General features: G+C 54.1%; 1 protein-coding gene across 49 annotated transcripts in view; it reads right to left on the bottom strand.

Annotated features, from left to right (window-relative positions):
- Nucleotides 1–280: 280 nt before the first annotated feature.
- The window catches only part of ARNT2 (aryl hydrocarbon receptor nuclear translocator 2), a 190,505-nt gene continuing 165,102 nt past the window's right edge, over nucleotides 281–25,683 (bottom strand). For 7 of the 49 annotated variants that reach the window (XM_084968405.1, XM_084968410.1, XM_001926072.7 and 4 more), the window contains 5 exons: nucleotides 23,349–23,448; nucleotides 20,329–20,467; nucleotides 19,447–19,612; nucleotides 6,088–6,224; nucleotides 281–4,510 (listed from right to left, as the gene is read on the bottom strand). In XM_084968405.1, coding sequence (XP_084824531.1) covers nucleotides 4,412–4,510; nucleotides 6,088–6,224; nucleotides 19,447–19,612; nucleotides 20,329–20,467; nucleotides 23,349–23,448 — 641 coding nt within the window. In that variant the 3' untranslated portion in view covers nucleotides 281–4,411. Of the gene's footprint in view, nucleotides 4,511–6,058; nucleotides 6,225–19,446; nucleotides 19,613–20,328; nucleotides 20,468–23,348; nucleotides 23,449–25,683 lie in introns of all 49 variants that reach the window. The other 42 variants (XM_084968400.1, XM_084968403.1, XM_021098858.2 and 39 more) reach the window with 12 other exon arrangements.

Here is a 25,683-nt window from a genome sequence, read left to right as displayed (position 1 = left end):
GCAATGCTGGATCCCTGACCCACTGAGTGAGGCCAGAGATCAAACCTGCAACCTCACGGATAGTCGTCAGCTGGTTTCCACTGCACCACCATGGGAACTCCAATTTCCTTTTCTACTTTAGGTAGCTAGAGCTCTGGCAGGGTCCCTCTTTAGCACGCGTGTCCTCTACACTGCTCCCTGGCTATAACACAGCACAGCCCTTAGGAAGAGGAACAATGAGATGTCTGCCAAACTCCAAGATTCTACACGTGGTTCAATGACAGAGCTGCGCTCTTCAGTGTTCAGAGCAAAGTCATTTTTATTGTACTGAAATTTTAAAAGGCAGTTACATTAGTTACACATATACACAATCGACTTAACTGTTAGTCATAGAGAACATTCAAGAAATACAAATGATGATTTATCCACAGCACGGTTCACATCCAGAAGAAGAGGGGTTCACAGAGAAAGGATGAAGTGCTGAAATTGTCCACAGAAGCGCGTCTGCGAAATCTCTGGTTTCCGAGGGGAAATGAGGCTGTTACGGGAAGCCAGTTGCCCTGTCCGTTGGCCACCTGCACACTCAGTGCCCCACGGGCCGAGACCCCAACACCCGGCACACCTACGTGGGCAAACGTGAAAATGTGTCTGCTGTGTTGTGGTGCCGCTTCATGTGGCCCCAGGCGCCAGGCAGCCGGACAAGGCGGACAGCCAGATCCCTTAGCACATGACCACGAGGATCTGGTCAGAAAAGGGAAGTGGACAGGGTGGGCTTTCTGACAAGTCAGGACATGGCGACCTCATGACAAACCCTGACTTCCTAGTAAGACTGGAGCATTTCCCTCCTGGCTTGTCACTGGCCGGCGCTTTCAGGTAACCGTGGATCGGCTTACGTGACAGGGCATAACCGTGAGGGAGCAGGTGGGCCTGGGGGTGAGAGGTCACTGTCCTGGCAGAGCTCATCCGCTGGCCCAGTGCTGTCCTGGTGGGAAGGGATCGCCACTTGTGCCCCTGTCCCCTGGGGTCTGACTCGTTTCTTGGCCAAGCCTGGATGGAGTGCTGATACTGTCACATGGGGCTTATGTGGGGGACAGGGTCTCTCTATTAGCCCAGGATTTACCCTCCCTGATGTCAGTTCTATCAACCATCAGCATCCTCCTACCACCTGCCAAAAGTATTCATGAAACCACAAAAGGGCTGCACTTGCTATGCTGGGAAGCAAAGAACGCGGCTGTGATGGCTCTATCGCTCCCTGAAACCAAAACGAAGGACAAAACGAGTGGGCAGGGACTTACAGATAGAGTGTTTTAGAACCTCCGTAGGCACTGTCATGGTCACTAACCAAGGCCTGGCTGAGCCTCAGTGTGGCTGCCTTTGCGTCCTCACCCGTGGTTCCGGCAGCCGCCACATGGCCGTTTTGGGTGGAAAGCTCTCTGCTTGTTCAGCCTAAGGCAAGCCAGCCGAAGGTCTAGGAGACGTGAGATGAGGGGTGGCCGAGGAAGAGTGTCCCAGAGCCAGAGGCCTGCATGGTCTCCACCTCCTAAAGACCAAACCCGCTGACTCAGGGTGCGTGTGCGTCCTGGCCTCCTGGCTGCACATGACTGGATGCAGGGAGGTTCTTTTGCAAAGCGTTATGATCAGACCCTCTGGGGCTTTAACTCTTACTCCAATTGGGCTCAACATTTCGGGGGAAGGGCATCCCTCCGGTGTGGGACCCTCTCGATCCTGTCTGTTTTCTTAATGGCCACATGGTAGCTTCTAAGGATCATAGCCACAAAGCCGAGTGGGGAAGAGAGAAAAAAGAATCGGAGCCACTGCGCTGACTGCAGTCAGACTCCCTGCCTGCACTCAGGGGACAAAGCCAGAAGGTGGAGGTGGGATTATTTAGTCACAATGCTCCCCATGACGTCTGGCTTTCAGTCACCCACGACTCCCCGCCTTCCAGGACCGAGAATGGAGTGCTCTGCCCCCTAGAAGCTCGTGTAAGTGGGCGAAGTAGGTGAAAGGTCACTGGGAGCCAGGCTGTTCTCCTGTGTCCTTTTGCAACCTCTTGGCACCCAGCACAGCCCGGGGGTGCGGCGGGCTCACAGGCAGTGTGCTGACCCCAGTGTGTGCGCCTAAGAAAATCCCCAAGTTCCCTCCCAAACCAGAAATACAAACATAACCTCCCCTAAACTTCCAAACTCACAGACTCAGACCCACAAAAAAAGTCCATTTTCATTTCACTGAGAAACCAGTCTTTGATTCCAAAGCTATTTTTGTGCCCTTGTTTTTGGGAAATAATGAAGTCCACTGCCTGGGGCAAGCTCAAGGCTGTAAAGCAGAGGTGGCCCCGGGGCAAGGCAGCCCGGAGAAGCGCCTCAGGGCTTGATGCTGTCAGACTGTGTGGAGTTTCAGCCACCTGCCACTTTTCCAGAAGCCAAAAGGCTCCAGAAGATAAAACGACATCATGTGTGCCTAAACCCCAGATCCAATCACAGCTGTATACAAAAGGGTGAGGAGCCACTCTAGAAACTGTCAAGTCAGGGTTAATTGAGACCCAAGGAACTGGCCTCCCACAAAGCTGGCTACTGGCCAAAGGAATTCTCCTGAACCACATTGGACTTTTATAGCCAGAGCTCCCCAGGCAAGGCTGGGCACACGGTCCCCTCTGCAGGCCAGTCAGGCTTGAGCTTCCAGAGGGTCAGAGCAAATAAACACTCCCACCCACCCACCCACCCCCGCCCCCCACAGGCTCCTTCCTGCAGGCTGCGCTCATGCCACACACAGGCGGCCTAGAACACCACTACTCTGCTCGGCCCTCTGGAATCTGGGGGACGGGGACACAGAGGTTGTTTCCCAGCCAGGTGCCGAAGGGAGGGCTTTCCCATGGTGGACGCCTCCTCGGTGAGCAGGTGGAATGGGGATGCAGGACAGGAGGGTGGCCGCCAGGAAAAGAGCAGAACAGGGAATTTTCTTTCCTTGGGATAAAGGGCATGGGAGGAGGCAGAGGAAAGCGAAAACAGGGGGGTGGATTCTTAAACTCACATCTGAGGGCGACACGGCAATCCAGGGACCAGGGGCTCAGAGGTCAGGGACCAGGGGCTCAGAGGTCAGCCAGGCAGAAGCTTCTAGAAGCCAGCTCTCACTCCGTTTGAGACCACCTGAGGAATTCAAGGCCCTAATGAGCATGGGGCTAGAATCAGAACTGGGACCAGAACGGCAGCCTGCGTCTTCTGCCTCAGAGACGCCACAGCTCCAGCTGGCTGAAGGAAGAAGGCTCAGGTGGCCTGGCGGGCTGTCTCAGAGATGCCAGGTCCATGCATGGGTTCACTCCTCCCCATCTCTGGAGGCTGGTCCTGGGGAAGCACTGTGCCTGGCACAGAAGAAGTCCCCTGCCCTCCCCCGCACAGCTCCACAGCAGACTGGGGTAGCTGTCAGCTCACAGGGCCCCCTTGCGGGTGTCGGGCAGGGACAAAGCCCACCTCTCACCAACAGGGCAAGGATGAGAACCCCCTGGGAGAACCAGGAAGGGCGGCTCTTCAGACCCAGTGAGAGAAGGGCGGGTGGTCTCGTGGAGTCTCCTTCACAGGAAGGGGCGGTGCCTCTCAGAGGAGGACTCGATCTGCATCAAGGGGCTTGGACCAAAGAATCGACCTATCAAGGTGAGGGGTTCCCGGCGAGGACCACTGGTGATGCTCTGCTCCTCCCATCAGCCCAGCGCCCAGGCCCCGGGCTCAGCTTCCTCTGGCCCCAGGGCCACTTAGCTTGGACGGAGTTGCATATCCGGGCTGTCCCTCTAGTCTCACACCCGGGATTCTAGACACTCACTCTGGCTGCACACGACAGACATGGGCACAGGGATTCACGGCACACTGACGAAGCACACACGTCCCACAGTACAACGGACGCACAGACAGACGGGACTAAGCCAGGGGACAGAGGAGCCAGCGTCCACCCTGACATCCCTGGGCTCCTCACCCCCAGCTCTGACAGCAAAGGCTGCGCTTCGTGCCTGCTTCTTTCCCCAACACCCCCTGAGCCCCCGTCTGTCCACAGAAGGGACCAGATTCCAGCTTCCTGGGCAGGCCTGAGGGTCCTGCTTGGGCTCTCTGGGCTATAACTGAATTTTTACAGGTGAAAATTGTCTAATATGAGATTATTCATAATGAGAGTTTAAGGACCCAATGGGCTGGTCCCCCAAGCACATACAGATAAAATACAAATAACACCACCATCCCCGTCAGCCAGGCTCCTGGTCAGGGCCCGAGCAGCCACGGCTGTGGGTTAGAAGCTGAGCAATGCTGTGGCCAGGGAAATGCAGGGGATGGGATGCCTTCTGCTGAGGGGTCCTGTGGCTGGGCAAGTAGGGCGAGGGTGGGCCCCGTTCACGTGGGTGTTGGTATCACAGCCCTGGGGGCACCGCACAGTGGCAGCCTCGCTCTGCCTGCAGCTACTCAGAAAACGGTGGGAACATGCCCAGGTCGGCAAAGTCTTCGATGTTATAGTTGCCAGTCCCCTGGGTTGGATCTCCTGGCATGGGCAGCATGTCCTGCAGGAGAGAAGAAAAGAACAGGCAGAGGAGTCGGCTCATCCTCCTGGGCACTGGTGCATCCCAGGAGCCCAGCCTGCCAGTCACTCTCGTGGTCATCTCTCAAACTGGTGGCGGGGCAGGAGCAGGGATACACCCCTACCATCTTAGGGGTGCTCTATGGGGGTCCTCAGACATCAGAGACCCTGGGAAGTTGTCCCCTCCTGTGAGCTGTCATTCCAGCAGGTAAGCACAACTGCAGGACACAAGCTTTGTCTACTGGGTAGACAAGAGCCCCAGCGGTGGAATAATCCAGCTTGGCACCCAACAAAGTACACACAACCGCTAATGGAAATGCAACAGCATTGTGGTTTGGGGAGGGGCAGACGGAGGGCACCGTACAGCGAGGAGATCTGTGTGGCCATTCCTGCATGGTTACCCTTCCCTTTAAACAAGTCTTTCCAGTTCTCTGGGCCTCAGACTACCCATCCAGAAAATGGGAATAGCAATATTTCAATCCTTGATGGCAAATTTCCCAAAGTGTGCTGTGTCAAATTCTTGGCCCATGAGGTACTCTGGGAGGAACGAATTCTGTGGACAAGTAAGTTTGGGAAATAAGGCGTACTTTGCCTACTTCCTAGAAAACTTTAGTCCTCATGAGTATAATAAAGGTTCTGATAAGTCCTGCAGTCAAGAAACTGACAACTTCGTTAAATCAGTGTTTCACAAACTTATCAGACCAAGAATTCTTTTTAGCATTGTGACCATGAAGAGCCAGATTAGGGAATTCTGCTTTGCGTGGCAACTGTGAGGCAGAAGGTTGGGCCAGGGCCCATCCTTATGGATGGAGGAAGGGGCAACAATCATAGGTCAGGGGAGGTCAGGCAAGGGCCTGGAGGAGGCACCTCTCTGCATATGTAAAAGGATTCTGCCTCCAGGGGACCTGGAGTGACATTTGGGTTCTAGACCTTTGTCTGTGAAGATGCTGTTTGACCTATGGGGAAGGGGCTTGGGATGACAGTGGGTAAACGGAAAGCCGTCCCTTGAGTCTCAGACCGCCCCCCCCAACCATGTGCCTCCTGCCCCATCTTTGCTTGGCTTTGGAACATGATAGAAGATGCCTGGGCTCATGTTACAAGGTGCTTCTCCCTCATGAAGACCTGGGGGGAGAGATGGCGCATCAACAGCCCCCATTTGGAGCCTCCTCCTGAGCAGTGAGAAGTTTTCTGCTGAAAAGCGGAGCCATAAACACCTAGAAGGGGCGGAGTCCTACACTGTGGTGCTGCCAGCAGTGTCCATTTCCTGCTGCACACTTAGGTCAGCGTTGCCCAAGGTGCCAGGGAAGGGCCAGGAATGGCTCACACAACGGAGAGCTGCAAGGCACCCAGACAGCCCCTCCCAGCACCTGTGCTTAACCGGCGAGAAGTAGCTGAGCCTTCTAATGCCTGGACCCCCTGGAGACGGGGCTACGACCTGCCCCAGGAGGGGCCAGAACTCACAATCGCTATCAGCAGTTGGTGCTGCGGCAGAGACCGAGGGGGAAAGGAAGCAGAGAGAAGGCGCCGGTACCTACGAGAAGGCGGTGCTCGCTGATTTACCTGGAACACTTCAGTCTGACCGGGCTGCTGGTGGGAGTGCTGCTCACCGCTCTGCTGTCCGTGGTGCTGGCTTTGCCACTGCGACCAGACTTCCGAGGGCCGCCCCTGGAACTGCCCGCTACTTTGTCCACTTTCAGCTGAAAGAGCCGACGTACAGGACACTTCCTTTAAAAGCCATCCCGTGGCTCCCTGAGACCTAAGAACCACTGCAGCCCAGAGGGCCCCACATTTTTGAAAGGCACATTCCATCCAGAGCTGGCGGTGTTCACTGTCCCCCTCCTTGTCACACCGACTGATAGGTAAGTTGCTTTTGCACTTGAGAGCTGGATGGGTGCAACAGGAATGGGGGCTCTCTGCCAACCGGCAGAGAAGCTGGCTCTCCCTAGTGTACCTGCCAGGTGACCTGGACCTTTGACAAGCCTTCCAGGCCCTCGTGATTACTAAAGGGTCCATCCATGGGGCACATCTGTGGCTGAGAGAAGCCTGCTCCCCAACATGCTCAAGAAGGGAGAGGCCGTCGTGCAGTCTAGACGCCCTTGAGCATTTTTTTAGGGCCACAGCTGCGGCATATGGAAGTTCCCAGGCTAGGGGTTGAATTGGAGCTACAGCTGCTGGTCTACACCACAGCCACAGCAATGCAGGATCCGAGCTGTGTCTGTGACCTACACCACAGCTCATGGCAATGCCGGATCCTTAACCCACTGAGCAAGGCCACGGATCAAACCTGCCACCTCATGGTTCCTAGTCGGATTCGTTAACCATTGAGCCATGACGGGAACTCCAGACTGTATCTTTTTTTTTTTTGTCTTTTTGCCATTTCTCGGGCTGCTCCTATGGCATATGGAGGTTCCCAGGCTAGAGGTCGAATCGGAGCTGTAGCCGCCAGCCTACACCAGAGCCACAGCAACGCGGGATCCGAGCCGCGTCTGCAAACTACACCACAGCTCATGGCAACGCTGGACCCCTAACCTGCGGAGCAAGGATTGAACCCGCAACCTCATGGAACCTAGTTGGATTTGTTAACCACTGAGCCATGAAAGGAACTCTGCACAGGCTGCTCTTTAAAGGAATCTGACCCCACCAGAGGAAGAGCCTCGCTCGGCTGGCCCTGAACTCCTCCAGCCTACTGCCTGGCTGAAGCCCCATGTGTCATATTCCACAGGGCCCTCCATGGGGGCCAAGAGCCACGGCCCTTCCCACCTGTCTGCATAGCCGAGTGTTTCTTAGGACCAGCTGACGTGGGACGAAAGGCGTTTGAGTGCAGCTCAGACAAGACAATAGGTCTCTTTGTGGGAATCGGCAACTTAATTTGTAAACGAGAGCAACCTTGCTTCTGTCTACACTTTACTGAAGACACCCGGTGGACAAATAGAAACTAGGAAACAAGGAGCAGAGCTTCGTCTCAAACATTTTAAAGATTCAACCCAAGGAGCTTAGTTTATCTTGAGGAGCATTAAAAACAACAACAGGAGTTCCCGTCGTGGCGCAGTGGCTAACAAATCCGACTGGGAACCATGAGGTTGCGGGTTCAATCCCTGGCCTTGCTCAGTGGGTTAAGGATCTGGTGTTGCTGTAGCCCTGGTGTAGGCCAGCGACGACAGCTCTGATTTGACCCCTCGCCTGGGAAGCTCCATATGCTGCAGGAAGCAGCCCTAGAAAAGGCAAAAAGACAAAAAAAGACACACACACACACACACACACACACACACAAAACCCCAAACAAACAAAGAACAACAACAACAACAAAACAAACACAGGAATTTTTTCCTTGTTGCAAACTAGTCATTTGAAGGCAGTGGGCTGACGGCTAAGCTCTGGGTGGCAGGATAGGCCTCATCTTGGCCCCTCTTGCTCTTTCAATGGCCACGCTGACCACAGCAATCCCACTTCCTACCTGATGAGTGGGCACTGGGTTAACTTGGGGGGGCGACTGCAAAGTGTTCAGGGATAAGAATCAATTCCCTCTCTCACACACACACTACCTGAGACATAAAGGGTTTTACTGCCTTGCCATTGGTGCTTTTCAAGCTCTGCTGAACGATAACAGGTGGTAAAGAGCGCTATGAAATCACGGAAGGATACAGTTCTCTATTTTAGAGCAAGAGGGATTTACATCTATTAGGCACATAAGATTCTGCTTTAAAAAAATGCATCTGGCTTTGCTGAAATGCCCTTTCGTAACAATCCTGCATGACACTCCCTGGGCCAAGAGGGCGTCTTTCACAATCACGTCCCCCGGCCTGATCTAGGAGTGGAACCATCTAGAGTGGGCCTGGTTCAGAACTGTGGCCACGTCAAAGGTGTAGCTGCCCTGCTGGAGCAGTGACGGAGGGCCCACTGGGCAGACCCCCCGGCCTGGAGGCCCAGGAGGCGGGGCACGAGCTGGGCCACCTGTTGCTGGGAAGCAGGATGTATGGACACAGCCCCCTTTGCTGTGGGCCAAGGCCGGGCAGACTGTGGGGACGGTCTTCCTATACTCAGAGACGGGTGGGTGACTGCCTTTCGGGAGTCCTCCAGCCTCCTGCAGGACCTTGCACCAGAGGGGTTCCCTGCTGGAGTCCTGCCCATCATCAGTTCATTCTTTCAATCCTTCCTCCCTCTATGGCCTGGATTGTGCCCCCAAATTCATTCACTGTTGGAGGTCCAACCGTCAGTATCTCAGACAATGACTGCATATTTGGAGAAGGGGCCTTTAAAGAGGCAGTCAGGGTGAAATGAGCTCAAAAGGGTGAGGCTTAATCCAGTATGACCAGTGCCTTTTTTTTTGGTTTTTAGGGCAGCACCTGCAGCATATGGAAGTTCCCAGTTAGGGGTTGAATTGGAACAGCAGCTGCTGGCCTCCACCACAGCCACAGCAATGCCAGATCCGAGCCACATCAGTGACCTACACTGCCTACATTGCAGCTTGTGGCAATGCTGGATCCTTAACCCACTGAGTGAGGCCAGGGATTGAACCAGCGTTCTCATGGATGCTAGTCTAGTCCATTCCCGCTGAGCCACAACGGGAACTCCTGACAGGTGTTCTTACAGGAAGAAGAAATTTGGACCCCGGCACACCCAAAGGGCAGGCCATGTGCCCACACAGGGAGAAAGTGGCTGTCTACAAGCCATGGAGAGAGGCCTCAGAAGAAACCAACCCTGCTATCTTGATCTTAGACTCCCAGCCTCTGGAACAGTGAGAAAGCCTTGCTGTTGTTTAAGCTGCCCAGTCTGCGGTCAGCAGACTGACACACTCCCCTCAAGCTCCACGCCTACCTCTCCTTCCTGTGGCTCCACACACACGGCATCTTAAGCTTCCTTCTCTCCTCAACCCTCTGCAATCACTCTATAGCCAGGTCCGTGTATCTGAGCCCCACTCCACAGACATTCAGAGTTCTCACTGCTAAGCTCTCTTGGGTATCAACAGCCATGACCACGACCTCCTTGAAACTGGTTGACTCCTCGGACTGCATTTGATTCTGGCTCCAGTAGCATCATAGCAGCATCTCCTCTGCTACTCCTTGTCAGAAGCCCCTGGTTCTTATGGACGCTTTCATCCTTTGACACAGGCTGGCAGCAGAGATCTGAGTTAGCCCTTCCCTTTTATCAGCGGACGAGATGGGGGCAACCCTTCTATTCCCATGAACCAAGCGATTCATATATGCATTGGGCAGGCATTTCCAAGCTCCTACTCTGACCCAGGCTCTGTGCGGTACTGTACACACACTGGAGACAAGGCAGGTCCTATCTTCAGGAGCTTCCAGCATGGGTGGGAGAGAGGAGTGAGCAATATGTCCATCCAGTAAGAGGGGTGAGCAGAGCTCGAATGAAACCTCTTTGGAGGGATTCCTAACCTAGTTAGGGCAGGTAGAAAATACTTTTAAGAGACTTCACTTGAGACTAGAAGGGGAATGATTAGTAATTAACCATGCTCAGGGCTTGGAAGTGGGCTTGAAAAGCATCTCAGACACAAGGCTTGGTCTGTATAAGACCTGGCAGCGGGGAGGGCGCGTTCCGCCCACAGACCTGTAGGAGGCTCGGGATGCCTAAGGGCCCAGAGAGTGTGACCTGGCCAGAGAGCAAAGCAGAGGTCAGGTCTGGCATCACCAGGGTGACGGATTCTGAGGGCAGCAGAGAAGTGCTGAAGGCTCTTACACTGAGCTGTGCACGCACAGATCTGCGGGTGTCTGCACATGTGGGACAGTCACTCTGTCCGTAGGCCAGGGGACAAGACGGGGGAGAGGAGGAAGGAGCCCAGTTGGGACGAGGCTGTAGCAGTGATCCTTGCAGGAGATGACAGTGGCCCGAGCTGTGGCCCCAAATGTGAGGTGGAGAGGAGTGGAGGGATTGGGGATATTCTGGAGAAGGAAGAGCACAGACCGGGGGTGGGTGGGGGGATGGACTGATGTCCAGCCGTGCTGAGGGGCGTGACAGGAGGGGCTGAGGGTGACAGAGCCACATCTTTGGTGGTGTTCACAGCCCAGCTTCTCTCCTAAGCTTTGGGTGCATCTATCTAGGCTTAGTCTAAATACTATGTCTAAATACTATGAAAGACACCTTCTTGTCCTCCTGCCTAAAACAATCATCTCATCTCACCCAGTCCAGACGTGTTGGTTCTGCTCTCACCCACCCCCACGTCCAGTCGCTCACGGGGTTCTGCTGAGTCCTCGGCTCCCCTAACACCCCCTCCAACCTGCCTCCTTCCCTCCATCCCCACAGCCACCGCCCATGCTCGGAGCCGCGCTGCCCCCAGCTCTCCCGCGTGCGCACGGCCCCTGGGCTTATCTTCCTAAAAGAGTGGCCACAGCCTAGAAACCAACACGGGCCCCCCCATCCGTGAGCACACTGGAACCTTCGCCATCTGGTTCCTGCTTTATCAACTCCACCTCCCACTTCTTTTCTTGGTGACCCCAGCCCCTCTTGCCCTAGTCACATGCGGGGCTTGAACTTCCCCCAAACGCTGCACACCGTTCCATCTCTGTGCCATTGCGCATGTGTTTGTTTGTTTGTTTCTTTCTTTCTTTTTGTCTTTTTTTGCCTTTTCTAGGGCCGCTTCTTGCGGCATATGGAGGTTCCCAGGCTAGGGGTCAAATCGGAGCTCTAGCTGCTGGCCTACACTAGAGCCACAGCAACTCGGGATCCGAGCCGCGTCTGCAACCTACACCACAGCTCATGGCAACAACGGATCCATAACCCACTGAGCAAGGCCAGGGATCGAACCCGCAGCCTCATGGTTCCTAGTCGGATTCGTTAACCACTGAACCACGACGGGAACTCCTTTCTTTCTTTCTTTCTTCCTTCCTTCCTTCCTACCTTCCTTCCTTTCCTCTTGTCTATTTGTCTTTTTAGGGCCGCACCCGTGGCATATGGAAGTTCCCAGGCTAGGAGTCTAATCGGAGCTGTAACCGCTGGCCTACTCCACAGCCACAGCAACGTGGGATCCAAGCCGTGTCTGTGACCTACACCACAGCTCACGGCAACGCTGGATCCTTAGCCCACTAAGTGAGGTCAGGGATCAGACCCCAGTCCTCATAGATGCCAGTCAGGTTCGTTAACTGCTGAGCCGCGATGGGAACGCCTCGTGTGTTCCTTGTGTCCTGCGCATCCTTCCCCTTCTCTGTGCCTGCGGGATTCTACTCACACTCAAGGCCCTGATGGGTTGTGACCTTGGACGACGGACTCCCTGGGTCATGCATGCTCAGCTTGCCTGCGGCACTTGCATTGCCTCTCCGGATGGGGATGGTGGCCACCACACTATGCTGACCTACCCCTAGATGTGAGTAACTTAAGGCCAGGGAGCATATCTATGTCTGTCCTAGGCCTTTCTGAGTATAGCGCCTGGAATAGAGGAAGCACCCAGAAGTTACCTGCTGAAGGAAGGAATAAAAGAAGGGATAAGGGCAGAGAGAGAGGAGAGAAGAAAAAGGTTGTGTTCACGACCACAACCTTTTCTCTCTATTCACATTTGAGGCTTCTTAGGGACAGTCAACTTGTAATGAAACAAACACACATCCTCTCATCACTCTTCCTCGGTGACAGCCAGAGACAAGGTAGTGTGGGCGGGGGTGAAAATTAGAGGAAGATTAGCTCTCTGTTTGTATCTGGGGGTGGCTCTATTCATTACAGACACAAGATTTTGGAATAAAGATTCTTAAACTTCTGGGAAGGGACATCTTCTTAAATGTGTGCAATAGCCAAAAAAAAAAAAAAAAAAAAAAAAAAAAAGAGAGAGAGAGAGAGAGAGAGAGAGAGAAACTCACTGGATTCCTTTAGAAACGGTATCAAGAAGTTCAGGAAGGAGAGAAGGGATTTAGCATTTTTGGAGTACTGTCTGTACGCTTGGCATTGTGCTAGACACTTTCTAGACATTATTTCATTTCATCTCCTCTTCTCTCTGACTCTGAGATGAGGCCATTATCCACGTTTTTCAGAAAAGGAAACTGGGGATCAAAGATGTCAAGAAATTCACCCAACTCATTTAGCTTATACACGCCAAAGCCAGGGCTCGAACCTAGATCCTCTGAAGCTGAAGCCCATGTGCATTCATTCAGTAAATATGGTGTTTATACTGAATGCTTCCCATAAACCTGACACTGTGCAGCAGGCTGGGGATACAATGGACTGCTATGGCCCCATCCATTAAGAAAGACAGCTGAGTAACAAGGCATTTGGAATGTTTTGTTTTGTTTTGTCTTCAGGGCTATACCTGTGGCATATGGAAGTTCCCAGGCTAGGGGTCGAACTGGAGCTGTAGCTGCTGACCTACACTACAACCATAGCCATGCTAGATCTGAGCCACATCTGCCACCTACACCACAGCTCATGGCAACACCGAATCCTTAACCCACTGAGCAAGACCAGGGATGGAACCTGTGTCCTCATGGATACTAGTTGGGTTTGTTACTGCCGAGCCACGTTGGGAACTCCCAACTGGAATTGTTGAGTGCATAGAAGGACAAGGAAGTGAGATGTAATCAACTTGTATCTCCCGGGAGGAAGTTACATACAAAGATTATCTGTTGGATGAGTTCACCAGCCACGTGGTGGGAGAGTTATAGGGGAAAGCCCTCCGTTTAGCCTCGGAACTGCATAAGTGACCTCTCTGATTAAAGAATGAGTAATAACTACAACATAACCTCTTCAGGATGACAAAGCCATGTTGGGTCTTAGCATAAACCCTGGCCCTGGCTGACCTACACTACACACAGATGGTGAAGAGGAAATGTCCACAGCCTGCACCTCCGATGTACCCAAAAACCTCTTTCTGGAAAAAGCCCCAGTGGTCACCAACATCCTGTGTGGCTTTATTGTTCCCAAAGCCATGGTTACAGCTGCAAATTGTGAGCTGGGTTCTAGTCATGCTGTGTTCCTTTTGTTCTATGGGCTTCCGGAGCAAAGCCTAGGCTGCTACAAGTCCTGGCCGGATACAGGGGCCATGTGCCAGTCCAGGGGTCCAAAGAGAAGGCATTATTGAGCTGCCACCATATGGGCCACCTGGGTGGGCTTGAGGACCAAAGGTCAAATCTTGAGTCTATAGATTCCCAGGTTGTAGAGGAAAGGGGATGCCATTTTCCTTAAAAAAAAAAAAAAATTATTGGCTTCAATGGTATAATTTCAGTCTCGCTAACATTTTTCTGTGAGATTCATCTGATTCAGAAATTGCCCTAAGGAGTTCCCGTCATGGCGCAGCGGAAACGAATCTGACTAGCATCTATGAGGATGCAGGTTTGATTCCTGGCCTCACTCAGTGGGTTAAGGATCTGACATTGCCGTAAGCTGTGGTGTAGGCTGCAGACTCAGCTCGGATCCTGTGTTGCTGTGGCTGCAGTGTAGGCCAGCAGCTAGAGCTCTGATTCGACCCCTAGCCTGGGAACCTCTGCATGCCTAAAAAGACAAAAAAAAAAAAAAAAAAAAAAAAAGAAATTGCCCTAAGAGTCAAGGTTCACTTGAAGTCCTGCTCGGGGGTCCTATGTGATTGGATTTCACTCAATAGTTCTCAAGTGGGGTGATCTGGCCTTCCACCCCACCCCCACCCCGAGGGACACTGGGCAAAGTCTAGAGACATTTGTCATTGTCACAGATGGAGGAGCACTGGTAAGTAGAGGCCAGAGATGCTGCTAAACACCCTACATGAACAGACAAAGAATCACCTGGTGCCAAGCATCCACAGGGCGGCAGCCGAGAGGCCCTGCTGAACAAAGCCAGCAAAGAGCAAAGGGGAAACTTCTCTTATAAATGCCTTCCAGGCAGAGGGCTCCTGGTGGTTCTCAGCCAAGAACTGCAGCTCACAGCAAGGATCACACATTTTGCAAGATTTCCAGTTAAGATCGTGTCTTTTCAATCACTAATGTGTGGGGGTGAAAAGGTCTAAAAGTCCCTAAAATTTACCTGTAACAATTCCCAGGACTGAGTTTTGGGGGCAGGAGTTGGGGTGTAAGAGGGCCAGGGTGTCTGCCAAGATTTCAAGTTATTTATTACACAAACCTTCCCTCACAGTGCTTATCCTCCCCTGCTCCTCTATCTCTAATTATCTGTCCTATTTTTCACGGAAAGAATCTTCAGACATTTCTGGAATGATATAGTCTTTCAATCTTCCTCTCCAAAGTAAGGCTGCAGGGCCAGCTGGGGCAGCCTGAGATGGACATGGTTCTTTCAAGGGTGATTATGCTACAGGCGTGTTTCTTGAGCTTATTGAGAGAACGCTCACCTTCAGTGGGCGGTGTTTCCTGTTGTGACCCCACTTGATCTGCATTGACCTGCTGTGACTTGTGTTACATGTGAAGTGAATGAGATGCTTCAGCTGCCTCTGCCTAAACGGAAAAGCATATGGGGAGCAATGGACACGCTTGTGCCCGCCACGTCATCACATACGGAAGCAGAGTGATAAGACAAGAAGGTCATTCAGCCCCGGCATTGAAAGGGCATATATGCAGCCCTCAGAGCCAGTCAGGGAATGAAAGCCTGGCCTGCCACCGCACCTTTGAGCCACTTTCATGGAGCAACTTGTCTGCCTGGCGCCCTGCATTTCTCCAAGAAACATGGTAATATCAATGAGCAGACACCTGGAGACAGTTGAAACAGAGAACTAATCAGTTCAGGGGTTTGCATCACACACATCTTCCTGAATGCCACCTACATCAAAATCCCCCTTCTTCGCCCCACCTTGCCTGCAGGGACCTGGACCCTGTATAACCATTTCTCCTTTGTCAGCTGGTGCAGTGTTAGGCTCTGTCCATAGAGGGCGTTAAAGAGAGGCCAGGCATTGCACAGGAAGCTGCATCTCTGCCTAGCTGTGTCTGCCAGCGGTGCGCAGGAGGTCCACTGGCATTCACTCTTCAGCAAGTGCCTCTTTTACCCAGAGGGCTGTGAACCAGCTCCAGCTGCCAGAACTCTTCAGGGAAACCTCAGCCAGTCACCTCGCGGGGGGTCCAGCAGTTCTGGTTCACCTGCACCGTCTAGAGAGTTTCTCCGCCAGCTGGCAGGTTGCTTCTGCAGCCCAGCTGCAGCCCACAGCCTCTGGCAAGTCTGCTTATCCCCAGTAGGTTGTGTGTCCAGTGGTGGACACACCTTCAACGAGGTTGACTGTCAGGCTTGGCGGGGTGGGGTCTCCTTCAAATTCTCAGTTCCTTCCTCTTTTCCTTTGCCTCAGCCTTCGAGGCAGAAGCTGCCGCCCACATTCGCTATTCCTGTCTTCCTCGGGGTCCTCCTTTATCACCTTTTATTAGTGAAAAATCAGACCTTCTCCATTCCAGTCACTGGGATGGCTCCTGTGTCTTTCTGGGGCCCTGACTGACACGGCATCTTTCCCGCCTGGCTAGTTAAGGACATGAGTGCTTGGAGTGGTCAGTGATGCAACCCCTGGGTTGTGTGGCTTCCCAGTTCTGCTTCTGGATGCTGCATTTCAAACGAGACCAGAGACTAAACCTGAGCCAGACAGCAACGGAAACGAAGTCTGGAAACGCGAACGCAATAGTAGCTCAAGATAACTCAATAGACCTGACATGGAAGGAACACTCTGGGTTGACTCCTGAAAACTCCTGGAGCCAAACCAGCACGGGGTTCACAGAAGGGGCCGGAACTCAGCGCTCAGTGTATAAACTCAATCCACAAAGCGAACCCCGAGATGTACAGCTGAAGGGGAAGCGTTGTTCAAGAGCTGTTGCCCCCTGATGTCACCTCCTCGGCCATCAGTGGGTGAGGTCCAGCCAGTCTGCTCAGCAGGCACGCCCAAGCCTCTGCCTGCTGCAGCCGGTGAGAAGGGGGAGGTCAAGATTGACCTGGCTACCTTCTGGGCCTCAGGTATCTGGCTAAGGATAACTAGTTGAGGTGGCCGTGCTTGGGACCTTCAGGACCCAGGACCCAGGGGCACAGCTGTCTCAGCCATGCCCTCAGGGAGGCCTTGGAAAGCCACTCAGATCTGCCCCCACTGGGCCAGGGCGTGTCCGCTGCAAATACAAACACTGCCGGTTGTGCTAATGGTTTCATATCTATGTAATAATTAATGAGACTGACCTTTAACAGAGACTACGCCTGTTCCCTCTCTGCTCACCCGCTCACCCATCCCCGTCGGCTCTCCTCCCTGTATCCCACCCCTCCCTGCTCTGACCACACCTGAGCTTGCCCCCTCCCCGCCCTTGAAGGCTTCCGGGGTGGGGGGTGCTGCTTGTTTTACCCACACTCCCCAGATCCCAAGGGGGCCGCCCGCTCTCCAGGCCATGTGCACACCGTGGTTCTCCATTCTGATGGGGACTGAGCATCCCCTGCCTGCACTGGGAGCCTTTGCATCACAGAAGATCCTGCCCGGCCCCTGCACCTCCTCCTCATCCCCAGCCAAGCCTCCCTTCACTCTCTCCTCGTCTGCACCGGGTCACCTGCCCATCCCACCACCATCTGGCTTCCGAACACATACCAGCGGCATCCTCGTCCACCACCAACTGCTTGGGTAATGTTAACAAATGAATGTAAGTCCCCATGACACCTCTCAATCCTTAATTTCTCCATTTTAGAGTCTTTTCCATGCACTCAATGAACGGGTGCCAGCCCCTTTCTCATGAATATAAACCAGGACACAGCCAATTCCCGCTTAATTCTGAGACGCTCTGAAGGATGGATCAGAGAAAATGGCAAGTACAGGGTCGTGGGGAGAGCACAGATTCTGGCTCCACTCGCCAGCTGTGGGGCGTTGGGTGCGTTATCTGACCTCACTGTTGGCCTCAGTTTATTTATCTGTGCAATGGGCACAATCCTGGTTTCTCCCTCTGAGGGCTATAGTGAGTTTTAAATGAATTCAAATGTGTAAAGTGCTGAGTACATAGTAAGCGTCAGGTAAGAGTTAGTTGTTGTCATAATTATTATTATCTTCCGAGCATGAGAACGCTGGAAGTAGCTGTAACAATGGCTGCTAAGCCTGGAGCCTCCTTCCTGTGACCCTGTCCTTGGTCATCAAGATGTGCAGTGGCCTCCTGTGTCCCATCTCCATTTGCACTTCAGGGCCTGGCATTTGCTAAGTGGAGACCAGGCAGGGGCCGTCGGGGCAGGGGGTGGCATGCACTCCTTTCTTGTTAGAGCCGCACTGAGATGCTTCCAGGCCTCCGTAGGGTGAGGGCCAGGTCTCTGAGCCTCTCCTGGCCCTGCTAGAGCCTCTCCTGCCTTGAGCAGACCTTGCTTCGTTCTCCCCATCCTCAGTGTCTGTGCTGTGATCTCTGGTGGAACTGCGTCGCCTCCCCTCTGTTCCCCAGGGCTCAGCACTCAGGAGGGTGTGGTGACCCTGGAGGGTCAGGTCCAGGTGGGTCCTGTGCTTCCAGGGAGGGCTAGGTACCTGCTTGCCAGTGTCCCTTTAGGAGAAGGCGGGGTGGGGGTGGGGGTGGGGGGTGGGTCACGTAGCTCCACATCCAGGAGAGGGAGCAGATACTGCAGGGAGGTGGGGGCGCTCCCCACCACCCCCAAGCTGAGACTCCAACCTCAGGCTGGTTTCTAAGTGGAGCTCCTGGCTGACTTGAAAGCAATTGCCTCAGGGCTTCTCCTTCCTGCAATAGGGCGCTGTGCTTCTTAAGTCATGGAATAGTCTGGCAAGGATATTTAGAGGCTGAAGAGGAGAATCTGCTGTAAGTACATGGATCAGTGCTGAAGGGACAGCTGAATCCAAGGGGGAGTGACAGGTAAGGAGTGTGGGAAATGCTGTGCCCAAGACATCGGGTTGGGAGGGGGGCAGAAGTGCTGCTATTAGTGATGGGGGCGGAGAGGGGGTGGGAGCGGCTGACAACTCCAGGTATGGGCTAGGGACAAGGGGCAGCCTTTATCCTAAGGCTGACGCAGCCTAAAGGGCTGCTTGGAAATGGAAATTCAGATGCTTGAGCTCAGCTTCTTGCTGGCCTGAGAAGGAGCCATCCTGCAGAGAAACGCCCTATGAGCCACACTACCGGCCGTCCCTGGGGACGGCGCTGAGGGAAGAGGGTCACGTGCTCAGACTTTTTGCCAGAGTCACGGTCCCTTCTGAGCCCCTGCTGTGTGATAAGGAACCCTGGCCCTGGTAGATGTGCTGGGGGGTCATTAAACACCTGCAGAGTGAGCAATGGCAAGGGCTCCCGGGAAGTGCACCAGAAGGGGTGATTACTTAACCCTTTATGGCCTGAACAAAGCTAGGCGAGATGTTCTTATATGGGACAGGATCCCTCTTTTAATATTAAAAAAGGGAGAGAACTTTACAATGTTTATTATTTACACAATTATTTTACGCAATTGGTCATCCCTCTAGCCTCTAATTCTGTAGTTTTTGTTTGTTTGTTTGTTTATTTGTCTTTTAAGGGCTGCCCCTGCAGCATATGGAGGTTCCCAGGCTAGGGGTCCAATCGGAGCTGTAGCCCCTGGCCTATTCCACAGCCACAGCCACGCGGGATCTGAGCTGCATCTGCGACCTACACCACAGCTCACGGCAACGCTGGATCCTTAACCCAATGAGCGAGGTCATGGCAAGAACCTGCATCCTCATGGATACTAGTCTGGTTCATTACCATGGATCCACATTGGGAACTCCAATTCTCTAGTTTTTTGAAACAAAACCATGGAGTTTTTGACTTGGGCAACCTCGAAGTCCTTGCCAAGGGCCATAAAGGGTTAAAAGAACATTCTGATGACATCAGCCACACAGTAGAGCCCCAGGGCCTTGAACCTGATAAAGACAATCCACAAAGCCAGGGTCTAAGCAACCAGTCTCTTAGAGACCCCACTGGCCTCTTTACAGCTAGAGAGAAGAAGTGTTTGGAAACCTCCAGACCTGGGCCCAGGATTCTGGGAGCTTGAGCTCAGACCCCCAAAATCAGGATGTTCAGAAAGCATCTTTGCCGGCTCTCCCAGGAAGTCTTTCCCTCATTCCCCACCTACCGAACCCTGGAGTCCTGTTGGCAAGACTGGAGTAGGCATTCCCGCTGGGTGAGGAGGTAGCTGGGCTGGAGAGAGGACTGTAGGAGGAAGGGTCCGCCGGGTAGGTGTGGCTTGTTCCAATTCCAAACGGGGAAGACTGAGTCTTGCTGGACTGAGAGGGGATTTGCTATAATCAGGACAAAGCAGAGATGGCCAGCATCACCAGCAGGCCCCACCCCGTGGCCCAGGCTGGTCACTGCCACCTGCGGGTACAGCTGGCAGTGGCAGTCCTGCTCTGGGCTGACAGCGACTCTAGTGGCCCTCCTGGCCTGCCGGGCACAGGCCCAGGACCAGGCCAACATGGGTGGGCCCAAGAACCATAGGATGCGGACCCCAGGTCTTTGGGACAGATGGCATTGAAGTTAACTCCCAGGGCTACAAGGATTTGGGTCCTCTGCCTTCCAGTTACACTTGACCTTGGTGCTATGAAACCAAGAACTCCCCCAGCTCGGTGGACAGCCTCCTTACAGTGACTATGGGGAGCTGGGCATGTCCGCTCCTGGGCCGGGGAAATGGAGGTCCAGAGTGGTGAGGGTCTCGCTCCTGAAGGGGGGGTCTCTGTGCGCCCGCCCCCACCCTCAGCTTCCCTGGGACCTCCCCTGACTGCAGGGGAAAAAGTTGCCGAAACCAGACTGGGTACCACTGCTGGGGGCCCAGTTCTCACAGCGCCATTAGGGTGGCAGGTCCTCCTGGGAGCCGGGCTGTGTGGTCTGGGGGGTCCGGGGGTCTGCTCTAGCTCCTGAGCGCTGACCCATTCTCAGAGCTGGGATCCCAAGAAGGCACATTCCAGGTGCTCTGCACCCTCTGGGCACCTGGGGACAGTGCCCCCCCTGACGCCCATACCTGTCCGGGAAAGGGCGGCCGACTCCCCGTCCAGGCCACCTGACTCTGGTTCAGCTGCCGGGAGATTTGGGACATGTTCTGGCTCGTTGAGGAGGAGGACTGGATATCATTCACGCCAGGGACGTGAACCACTGAAGAGCTGCACGAGAAGAAAATGTATTTGCTCCCAGGAGATGCTTCACCTGCCATGCACCCTGCCTTGGGCCGCCTCTCCCTGAGCAAGCGCGCCCTCTCTCTGCCGGGGCAGTGCATCCCTGGACAAAAGCCCCAGGGTGGGAGCCCCCAGCTTTCCCAGCGCCCCCGCCAGAGCTCCCTCTACTCATCACTGCTGCCTTGCTTCCCACATGGTCTCCCCCATTCTCCTCTATGCAGCCCAATCCCACCCCTGTGTGTCTTTTGCTTTCAACAGATGATGCCCAGGAAGAGAGAAGCTTCTTCTCTTCTTCTTCTTTTTTTTTTTGGGTCTTTTTGTTTTTTCTAGGGCTGCGCCCTTGGTATATAGAGGTTCCGAGGCCAAGGGTCTAATCGGAGCTGTAGCTGCTGGCCTTTGCCAGAGCCACAGCAACGCAGGATCCAAGCCACGTCTGTGACCTACACCACAGCTCACGGCAATGCTGGATCCTTAACCCACTGAGTAAGGCCAGGGATCGAACCCGCAACCTCATGGTTCCTAGTGGATTCATTAACCACTGAGCCACAACGGGAACTCCAAGAGAAGCTTCTTAAAATAAAAATGAGTCTTGGTGCTAACCTACTCTTTGTCTCTGGTTAATTTGTTCCTTTGGAGCACCTACAAAGCTTAAGCATTCAGGAAATAGGCTAAGTAAGGGCTTTCAAAAAAAAAAGAACCTGTCAGCGGAAGCCTGCTGGATGGGGCTGGGTCCTGTCCCCAGAGCATATGGCTGTTTGCTTCTTTTGTCCCCTTCAGTTAATGTTTAATTGAGTGCAACAAGTTTTTATTAGACACCCACTGCATGCATTACTCATGCTCTTTGCCTGTCCCCCTAAACGCTGTCTCTGCCCCAGGCCTGCACTGGCTGCATTGCTGGGCACGTCTTCCGGGAAGTTTTTCCAGCTACGCCAATTAGACCACAAGCTTATGAAAGATGGGGAGGTGGAGGAAGACTGCCATTTCATCCCAGGCCCTCCCTCCTGCCTCCCCAGGACTAGCTCTGCACAGGCAGAGCGCTTGATCCACAAGTGGATCAAGCGGGAGGAAGGGGGCTGTTCACGGAAGGCTTTGGTGGAGGTGGGTTTTCAGCTGGGTTTTGAAGAAAGGCAGGTGATGGATCAGTAGAGACGACTGGATACAATCTTACTAATTGTATCACAATACAATAAAATACGCTACCAGGTAAGTCCCTCTTAAAATAGAGAGAACTCGGAGTTCCGGTTGTGGCGCAGTGGTTAACGAATCTGACTAGGCACCATGAGGTTGCGGGTTTGATCCCTGGCCTCGCTCAGCAGGTTAAGGATCCGGCATTGCCGTAAGCTGTAGTGTAGGTACCAGGTGTGGCTCAGATCTTTGCTGTGGCTGCTACGCTCTGGCATAGGCTGGTGGCTACAGCTCCGATTCGACCCCTGGCCTGGGAACCTCCATTTGCCACGGGAGCAGCCCTAGAAAAGGCAAAAAGACCAAAAAAAAGAGAGAACTCAAGGATGCTGAGACTTTCCTACACTAACCATCCTAGAGGTGAAGTCCACTGCCATCCTCCTGAAATCACGCCCTCCCTTAACCACGGGGTTTCCCAGTCTCCCTCCCGATGAATCTGTGACCTCAGGGGGCCTTTTTCATCACCGTTCTCTGTTGGGGGGGGGGGCTCTCCTCTACCCCCTTAGCCCTCAGTGCCCTGGCAGCACTGATCGAGGAGAGCTGGCAGTAGAGTTGTGGGCCCCAGGAAAGGCGCCCTGGCTAAAGCACACACGGGGTCCCTCGGGACCACAGCAGGCCTGGGGGGAGGACATACTTAGGCAGCACAGCTACAGCCGTGCTGTGCTCCTGGGGGCTCCGGCTGTCAGTCATCCCACACCTCTTCCTGCTCCAACCAGTTTGGGCCCTTCAGATTTACTGGGAACTGCCCACCCAGAGGCTTAAGGCCTCAGCGTTCTTTAATTAGTTAATTAACTCATTAATTCTATAGACCAGTAATGTGGGGAGTGCCTCCCCTGTGCCAGGCTCCGCACAGGGGCTGGCATCCTGCTTGAAGCCATCCTTACACACAGCCATGGGACACCTGCCTGCCTTTTCTTCGTCGTATCTGCTCTCCAACCCATCCCACTCATCTGTTTCTGTCCTAAGCACCTGCCTGCAGCCTCACTCCTGCCCCCTCTACCCCTGCCACCTGGAACTTTCTCCAGAACCCCTCCTCCCACGGATCATCAATGATGGAGTCCGAACTGCCAGCACGAGCACAGTCCTCAGGGCCCCTGTGGTTTCGTTCTGCTTCTTCCAGACTTCTGGTCGCTCCTGCCTCCTGGGCTTTGCTCAGCACATCCCTGATGCCTGTGTGCCCTGCCCCCCGTCTCCCCCTGCCAGGCTGCCTTGAGCTGTCCTTTCTCTCCTCTGGCCTCTGCCCCACCCCTGCTTCCCTTTGTCTGGACCGGGGGACTAGGGGGAGGGGAGGGGGTGAGCAACCAGTGTTCCGAGGACTTGATGAACGCGGGCCTGGGCAGGGGCTGGCACGGAGCTACACCAGTCACTGAGTGGCTGAGTAACACAGCAGCAGGGAGATGTCTGGAGCCTTGGCCAGTGCTCAGCAGAGCAGGGTGAGCAGCCGTGATGATGGTTCAGGAGAAGCTCACTGGGGGCTGCCAACTTGTCCTCCTGTCCCCAGACCAAAGAGTTACTGCCTGAGACTCAGAACAGCCTGCAGTCCAGCGAGGCCCAGTGCAGGGCTGGTCAGAGCCACTCTGAGACCACAGGGGCTGCTACTTCGGGGGACAGCGGCTGAGCTGCCCGCTGTCTCCCCAGGAAGTCTGTCTACTGCCCTCTTGCCCCTGCCCGCACCCCCAGCACCTACCTGAAGGCCTTCCCCGAGTGTCCAGCGGGGAATGGGCTCCCTTGGGAATAGATCTGCTGAGATCCTGCCGCAGAGGCTGAGCTCATCATCTTCTTCTCCGCTGGGAAAAGCAGGGCAAGGGTTACGTTCGAGGGGTTCTTGGCCTACAGGCCACAGGGTGGGGCGTCCCAAGAACAGGAGCAAAGGTGGCGTGGGCAAAAGCAGGGGGCTACACAGCCAGGGCAGCCCATCCGCATGCAGCCTGCTCCGCCCTGGCCTCTGCATGATCACCTCCAAGGGCCCTCCCTGCTCATGAGGCCTCTGAAGCCTCGGCTGGGCCACAAGCCACCCGAAGGCAGCCCTTTTGGAGAGTTGGGAAGAAGCACAGAACTAACGAGGATTCTTCCTCAGACTCTATGGTACGGAGTCCCCCTCGCCTCCGGGCAGGTAAGGCGCATCTCAGTTTCTGCGTGAGGAGGACCAGAGCGATGGCGAAGGGGATACGCTCTAGCACCCAGCTCTGCCCCACTGATCGGAGGTGTGACCTTGGGCATCCTATCTAACCTCCCTGTGCCTCGGTGGCCCCCGACTGAAAGACGCTGATAATAACAGCGGCTTCCTCACAGGGCTGTGGTGGGAATCCAAGGAGTTAACCAAAGCACTTAGCACAGGGGCCAACAGCAGAGCAAACAGCCTCTATGTGTTTGCTGTCACTTGCTGGTGTGAAAACTGAGGCTCAGTTTGTCCAAGGTCACGAGCCAGCAAGGATGGTCCCGGGACCTGAATCCAAGCCCAGCGCTCCTCCCCGTGGTCCAGACCACTGCCCTCGCCCAGCAGGTGCTGACGTGGGCCAGGGACCGACTGGACAGCCCCTAACCTGCAAGGGTGTGAGGCTGGGCCCCTCATACAAGTGAAGAAGCTGGGCTCATCTAGGGTGTGTAATAACGGGTGCTATTCTGCCACCACAGAATGGTACCTAGAAAACTCAGCTCAGCATCTCACCCCCAGAGAGGGGCTGAAGAAATGAGTCTAAATTCCAGCTGGGCTGTTTAGATCTTACATGAGGGAGAGGTGGCAGCTTGAGAAACAGGAATGGGAACAGGAGTGCTCTTACTTCTGGTAACTGAGGGGCCCAGGGCTCCCCGAAGCACCGTCCCATTTCCCTAGGATCTCAAAATCCCTACACATCCTATCCGTACAATCCCAAAAATACTGGAATAAAGGATATAAAGGTGAGTCCCAAGGTAATTCCTTTGTGCCTACAGAGAGCCCACGTCTGCACCTGCCTTGGGGCGGGGTGGGGGGGGTGGGCACAGTGGGGGGGTCTCTTCCAATGGGTGGATATGAGCAGTGATGGACATTCAGGCTCATGGGCTTCAGGGGCCTTGTGCCAAATCTCCCCCAGGTGAAAACAACCTCCATGATGTCTTAGTAACCTGAAGGCACTGAGCCATTTTCCTGGTCCCTTTCCTTTTGCTGTGGTAATGTGGTGCTCATTGGGAAATCCTTACAGGATGGAAAGAGAACAGAATTTTGGGTGTAGGAGTTCCCATCGTGGTTCAGCAGCAAGGAACCTGACTAGTATCCATGAGGACGCGGGCTCGATCTCTGGCCTCAGTGGATTGGGGATCTAGTTGCCATGTGCTGTGGAGTAAGTCACAGACATGGCTCAGAACCCGCTTTGCTGTGGCTGTGGTGTAGGCCGGCAGCTAAGGCTCTGATTGGACCCCTAGCCTGGGAACCTCCATGTGCCACAGGTGTGGCCCTAAAAAGACAAAAAAAAAAAAAAAATCTTCGGTGTGTATTTCCTTCGGTGTGTATTTTCCTTTTCCTAAAATTCCGGGTTACTTATTTTCCTTCCCTTTTCCCCCCTTGTCTGTTAATTTTTTCACCCTCTTTTGTCATCTCTATGGGAAGGTATCCTATGTTTGTAAAATATTAAAATTCTAAATGGATTTCCCAGAAATGCTGTGGGTATCTGGTCAAGTACTTCAGGCCCCTCTGAGAGGAAGAGGAAGAAGCCCCTGAGCTGTGCGGGTGCTTCCTCTTGTTAGAAGGAATGACACTTCTTGGTGATGGGCGAGGAAGTGCTGATGTTGGCGGGTGGCACAGCTGGATGGCCAGTGCAAACCAACAGCAGGGAGCCTCCCTGTCGTGCTGACAAGTCTGTTGTGTGGGCAGCTGGACGTCGTGCTGAGTGGGCACCTACCGCCCTCCGTGCAGGCAGCTCCAGTGCCAGCCCTGCATTCTCAGCGTCTGGTCCACAGCCCCGTGGGAACGAGGGCGGGGGTCTTCCTCCACTGCTGGTGCTGGCAGTGGGAGGAGGAGATCTGCTCTCTTCCAGCTGCCCTGGGCC

The sequence above is a fragment of the Sus scrofa genome, chromosome 7 (genome assembly GCF_054392235.1).
Source record: "Sus scrofa isolate SSC_HxYL_T2T_F1_AM1 chromosome 7, Sscrofa_HxYL_maternal_Yorkshire_Landrace_v2.0, whole genome shotgun sequence".
NCBI classification, from domain to species: Eukaryota; Metazoa; Chordata; class Mammalia; order Artiodactyla; family Suidae; genus Sus; species Sus scrofa.
This window is presented reverse-complemented; position numbering and strand designations above follow the sequence as displayed.